We start from the raw sequence: 6,716 nt of genomic DNA, 5'->3' as shown, positions 1-6,716 counted from the left end.
AATATAAAATATTTTTTTATAAAAAGATAAATATTTAATTTTTTCACAAGACTCTGGAAAAGATGGATTGATACAGTAACTGGGACAATGGGGCTAGGTGTGTTGGAGTCACTGAGACTAGTTCACAGCAGGGCAGGCTTCAGAGCTATTGTCCATAGGGATACTGGGAGTCGCAGGCAACTCGACGACACATAAAAACACAACAACAGTAAAATTATTGACCAAATAACAGACTTTTCTTTATTCATAAATTTATTGTGATGATGTCTAAAATGAGACACATAGAAGTTTTCTTCTTTTGTTTAATTGACACATTTAGTTTTACCAACAGCATAGTGTCACCTTTCAGTTGTATTTATGTTTCTTTTAGTGTTCACATCTTCAAAAAGAGTTCTTCAAAACATTCAATGAAATACAAAAATTAACATACATTACTGTTCTTTTCCCTTTTATTCCTGAAGTTACCTCTTTTTCTCACACATTTTCTTTTTTCTCCATTTTCTAAACATTTAGATCAATATGCTTCTCAATTTTAAGGATGACAAAAGTGAATGTCCGTGTCCTGAAGAAATCAGAGACCAACTCTTGGACTTTCATGAAGATCTAATGGCACATTGTGGTAATGTCTTCTTAATGTATAGCTCATTAAGCATATATTTTAATGTACATATATTTATACAAAATTAAGAATATCTAGGAATGGGATCTAGAATATGTACACTATCTCTTAGGATTGCCTGTAAGAATTTATTTTGTGGAAAAAATTTTAGCTGTTTCTGCCTGGGAAACTGGAAGCCTAAGGAGATCAGAAAGGCCATGGAGAAACAGAAAGTGATGGAAATTTTTCTCTCTTTTTGCTTATTCTCAGAGAAGAAACAAGGATGAGTGCTTGGGTAGATAGGTTACTTTTGGTTTTGTAAATCAGTTTGATCACAAACAGTTAAACTGCTTTATGATGTCACTTTTTAGGACTGAATAAAGGAAACCACCATGTGTCTCTCTGATCACATCCCTATGAAAATATTGTATTGTCAGTAGCCCAAATCTATAAAAAAAATCCACACTTCTTTTAAACTGAGACCTTTTAAAATAGAATAATTAAGAGTTATGGCTTTTCTTCTTCTGTGCAGTGGTATGCATGTGACAGAGAAAATAAATCAACCATTTCTTAAATATCTCAATATTTACCTCTGTATTCTGTGTTATTTTAGTGAAGACAAAACAATACCTTGCTTATTATTTTAGTTTATGAATGCACAATCAAATGATCATTATAAAATTATAAGCTACAAGTAAAGGAAAACTCAAAGTGGTAGAGTTACTACTTCATATGTAACATATTTCTTAGGTTAAGGTAACTAACCAATTAGGCATGTTTTCTTATCAAAAGACTCTGGATAATTTTGGAGGCAAGTACAGAATAAAGTCCAGGGAGGGTTTTAGTAAGTACAGACAGAAGAGTGGGTCTTGAGAAGCAGTGCCTAATACCAAGAGATATCAATGCTCAGCAAAAGTACCAGAATTATTATTGTTACTTTTGTAGTTTGTCCTGGCTACTGATAACCATGACCCCATAGGAGCAGAAGGGAAAAAAAGGAGAAAGATTAAAAAATAAGTCCCATAAATGACTCTTTCCCCCCCCTTTTGAATAGTGATTTTACTGAAACTTTACAGAAAAGTTGAATTTTTTTATGCATTCATTGCTATACATTTTCCTCCCTCCCCCAGCTCACTTTCATTTTTTTAAAAGTATTCACTCATTGTTGCACAATTTCCTCCCTACTTCTCCCTTCCCTATCCCCCAATCCACTTTGTAAGGAACCTCTTATTCTGGACTGTTGTCATGCATATATTCCGTTTCGACAGTTCTTTCCCTCATCCATTCCAGTGCAGTATTCATTATCTATCCACTCTTTTCCCAGTTGCCCCCAACCCTCCATTGTTGGTCCTGCTTTACAACAGGGTTTTATGTGGTATTTTACCTTTTGTGGCTGAGATATTTCACTCAGCAGAGTGTCCTTCAGGATCACCCATGTTTTGTAATGTCATACAAATTTCTTGTCTTTCAGTGCTGTGTAGTATCCCATTATGTGAATATGCCATAGTTTTTCCTATACATTCATTTGGAAGCATTTGGGTTGCTTCCATCTCTTTGATATTGTGAATAATACAGCAATAAACATGGGTGTGCATACATCTGTTTGGGTATGCATACATGTGTTTGGTTTCTTTAGGGTATATACTCAATAATAGAATTGCTGGGTTAATATTTCCAGCTTTTATAAAAAGCTCCAGAGGGCCTTCCATAGTGGTCACATTCCCACCAGCAGTAAATAAGGGTTCTACTTGCTCCACAGCCTCACTATTGTTACTTGAGGAAAAGTGACTCTTATGTGTGATATTAGTAAGCAAAATCATTTAACTTGTTGTTGTTGTTGTTAAGTACCATCAAGTTTTAGACAACTTATAGTGACCCTATGTGCAAAAGACTTGAACGTTTGTATAACTTTTATCATTTCTCCAAGTTCATAGAGTTCCCAGAGACAAGTTATTTCTGAAGTGGATGTCACTCATGCTTCCAAGCTTGTTTTAATTGGGGAACTCCACCAAACACTGTCCACCATGGGTAACCATTGTCACATTTGACTTAATATTGTCAACTATTTAAGCATGACAGCAATGCAGTAAGCTTTGAGTGGGGCCTTGCTGGACCTTAAAGTGATTTCCTTAGATGTACTTTTATTGTAAAAATATTTATAACAAAACATCTTCCAGTTCAGCAATATTTAACATGTACAGCATCATCGGTTATGTTCATCACTTTGTTTTTTTTATACAGAAACATTATGCACCCAAGCAGTGACTCCTGAGTTTTTGGCCCTCCTATCCCTATTAACCATTGATAAATCTTTGTTTCTACATTTTGCCCATTTCTTATCAGTGAGACGATATATTTGTTTATGACTGACTCATTTCACTCAACATAAAGTGTTTAAGATTGATCCATGTTGTACTTGTTGGCAATTCATTTCTCTTTGTGGTAGAGTATGTAGCTACACGACTCTATATACACACTACATTTTGTTTATCCATTCATTTGTTCATGGACAGTTTGTTTTCACTTAATGATTATTCTGAAGAATGCTGCAATGAACAGTGTTTTGCAACTTTCTTTTTGTGTTCTTGTTTTTAATTCTTTCAGGAGTTTGTGTAGGATTGGGGTTACTGGATTTTATGGTTAATTTTTTTGAGGAACTGTCAAACTTTTTTCTACAGAAGCTGTATAATATTTTGCATTATCCCTAGCAACAGTTGAAGCTTCCAATTACTTCATATCCTCACCAACATCTATTATTTCTCGCCCCCCCTTTTTTATCATAGTTATGCTAGTGGGACTTAGATGGCACATCATTACTGTTTGATTTGTCTCTCTCTGATCCTATACAGACTACAGTGTAGGAAACTGTGGGGCAATTCTAATGTCCATACGGCAGGAAGCTGCTCTATGATCCTGGGGCCACCACTTACTCCATGGAAGAAGGATGGACAGTCTCCTCCTGTGTGATTTACTACCTCTGAAAACCCACCAGAGGGTCTGCTATGGGTCGATTCTGAATCGTAGTACACAGTAACAACATGAGTAAAAATAGATTCAGTAGCACATAACCCAAACTTCTAGTAACATGGGGTATATTTTCTTCTAGTTCTTAACCATTTTAAAATCTTCTATTGTAAAATGTCCATTCATGTCCTTGCTTATTTTTATATTGAATTGTTTATCTTTTTGTTTTTAAGGGTTTTTTTAGAAGGAAAAACTGTTTTACAATTTGTACATGTTAGAAATGAAAAACGGGCTCGTCCAGGATTTGAACCTGGGACCTCTCGCACCCTAAGCGAAAATCATACCCCTAGACCAACGAGCCAGCTTGTTTTTAAGTTTTAAGAGTATTTTTATTCATATTTAAACCTGTATTAAAACCAAATATATGACCCTCCCCAATTTTCTCCCCATCTGTGTTTTATATCTTTATTTTGTTGATAAAATCTTTTAATGACCAAAAGTGTTTAATTTTTCAGTGCTACTTAATCTGTTATATCTTTTGCTCCTTGGTTTTGATAGACTTGGGTGTCATACTTAAGAATACATTATTTTAAAAGAATTTTAAAAACCACCAAAAAGAATCCATTATTTAAAATTAGGTCATACATTTATATTTTCTTCTAAGAATTTTACAGATTTCCATTCACAAATGTAGATCTCTTTGAATTTTGGTTTTCTGTGGGCAGTATTAACACCTTAACAACATTTAGTCTTTCAGTGTATAAATATTGAATGTCCTACTTACATCTTGTAGTTTCGTACCATGGGGTTGGAATTCACTCGTAGTTGGACCTCCAGTGTGTTTTCAGAGGCTGTAGATCACATGGCAGGGATTGCCATCTTTCTGCCATGAAACAGCTGTTCGATTCCTATTGGTGCATGCACAACTCCTTACTACTTAGCCACCAGAGCTCTTATTTATTTTTTTTTAACTTAGGCCATATTTAATTTGTTTTTCTAATGGTTTATGGTTTATAGTTCATTCATGTTGTTACTGTTGCTGTTGTGTACCATAGAGTCAGAACTGACCTACAGCTGATCCTCTAGTGGGTTTTCAGAGGCAGTTAATCACACTGGAGAAGATTATCTGTCTTTCTCCCACAGAGCAGTTGGTGGCCTCTAGCCATGCACTTTCAGGATTGCAACACAGTTTCTTGCCACTCTGCCACCAGAGCTCCCTTATAAGTCATTCCTATTCCTCATTAAGTTTATTCCTAAGTATTTAAAATTTTTGAATGATGCTGTAAATGGAATTGTTTCCTTATTTTCCTTCTCAGCTTGCTCACTTCTGATGCATAGAAAGCCAGCTGGTTTTTGTGTGTTAACCTTGTATTCTCCTGCTTTGATTAATTGATTTATTAGCTTTCATAACTTTCTTATGGATCTCAAAACATATATTTGTGTGTGTGTATATATATAATTTTTTTCCCCCCTTTGCATTTGCTTTTTCATACTAGGAATTGAGCTGGATGAAGATGGATCTCTGATTGGAAACAACGATTTAACCATTAGAGGGCGCCTGCTGTCCCTGGTAGAAAAGGTGACATACCTGAAGAAGAAACAAGCAGAAAAACCAATTGAGAGTGACTCCAAGAAGTCCTGTAAGCGCTGTGAGGTGCCATAGGCTGAATAGCTCCAACTACTGCCATTTATCTGACATTTAAATGTATATTTTCCCATATGGTCCAGTGAAAGAATTAAATTTGCAATATCTAAACATCAGTTCTTAAGTAGATGAGTGTAGTTTCCTGAAGTACACCACAATATCAAACAAAATTTTCTAATAACAAGTTGAAGATTGGAGCAGAATCCTTATGTCAACTGAATCTAATTTTAAAGTTTAGCTAGATGTTATCTGTAACTGTATTTTGTTTCCAAAATACTTTCTTAAATGTTATGCCCTTCTGGTTCTTCCATATCCCATATAACCAGAGAGTAAAGGCTGCTACTCTGAGAAAACTCTTAAGCACACATGGGTTGGAGAGTCTGCTTCACTAGGTAGAGGCATGCTCATTCAGAAAGGTCCCAAGATATTTGTTCTGCAAAATGTTGTTTTGAGTTGCCATAGATTTTGCTAAAACTATGGCAATCCCATGTACAACAGAATAAAACCCACTTCAATCTTGCACCATTTTCCCAATCTCTCCTGCAATTAAGCCTATTGTTGCAGTCACTGTGTCAGTCTATCTTGTTGAGACTCTGCCTTTCTTTCCCCGACATTCCACTCTCCCAAGTATTGGCTCCTATTAACAATATTGTTGTGTTGTTCTTATGTGCCATTGAGTGACTTGCAACTCATAGCAACCCTCGCTACAACAGTCCTAAACCCTGCTCTATCCTGTGCCAACCTTATTGTCTATTTAAAGTATATGAAACGAAGTCTGACCATCTTTGCTGCCAAAAAGCACTCTGGCTTCAAGACAGAAGACCATAAATATATTCATTATCCTTCTCCAACACTACAATTCAAAGACATAATTCTTCTTTAGCCTCCCTTATTTATTATGCAACTTTTACATTCACTTGAAGCAATTGAAAATACCAAGACTTAGGCTTGGCTCACCTTCATCTTTAAGGTATGTCCTTGCGACTTGGCACTTTAGAGAGATCCTTGACAGCAGATTTGCTCAATGCAACATGTCATGAGCTATGACTTACTTACTTTGTAGACATCACTCACTTCAAATTGCAATTAAAGACCAGTACCCTTACAATCATTTCTTCACTTGTTCTTCATTATCACAATAATCTTCCTCAAAATGGAAGTTCAAAGTGCCTCATGAATAACATTTATTGTTATTATCAAGTATATGATCTTGACATATTAAAAATATCAAAATAGTTCTAATCATAGAAGATTGATATTTTTTAAATACCATTTTTATTTTTTACTGGCTTACTTACAAAGTTAGTATACTTTGTTTCTTACATTTTATTTCTAATTTGGTTTTGGTTAAAATTTAAAATTAGTAGTTTTATATTTTTCCCCTCAAATAATGCATAGATGCTAGATTAAGTGTTACTTTTGACATTTGGCTGGTGCAACAGTGATAGAGATTAAATATCACACTATGTACAGTTCAGTCACATTAAATCCCCTCAGCTTTTATAATTT

General features: G+C 35.1%; 1 protein-coding gene and 1 non-coding gene across 2 annotated transcripts in view; one reads left to right on the top strand and one right to left on the bottom strand.

Annotated features, from left to right (window-relative positions):
* Positions 1-6,716, top strand: part of RYR2 (ryanodine receptor 2 (cardiac)) — an 814,526-nt gene that overhangs the window by 463,588 nt on the left and 344,222 nt on the right. Inside the window, exons 39-40 of the mRNA XM_006895387.1 lie at positions 514-619; positions 5,059-5,202. Coding sequence (XP_006895449.1) covers positions 514-619; positions 5,059-5,202 — 250 coding nt within the window. The remainder of the gene's footprint in view (positions 1-513; positions 620-5,058; positions 5,203-6,716) is intronic.
* On the bottom strand, positions 3,852-3,923 carry TRNAP-AGG. The gene has a single exon. It is a non-coding gene; the product is annotated as a tRNA-Pro (tRNA).

Source organism: Elephantulus edwardii, unplaced genomic scaffold, assembly GCF_000299155.1.
Source record: "Elephantulus edwardii isolate Elephantulus edwardi_28Jun2011 unplaced genomic scaffold, EleEdw1.0 scaffold00166, whole genome shotgun sequence".
In the NCBI taxonomy this organism is placed as follows: Eukaryota; Metazoa; Chordata; class Mammalia; order Macroscelidea; family Macroscelididae; genus Elephantulus; species Elephantulus edwardii.
Note: the sequence above shows the minus strand (reverse complement) of the source record. Positions and strands in the feature narration are given on the sequence as shown.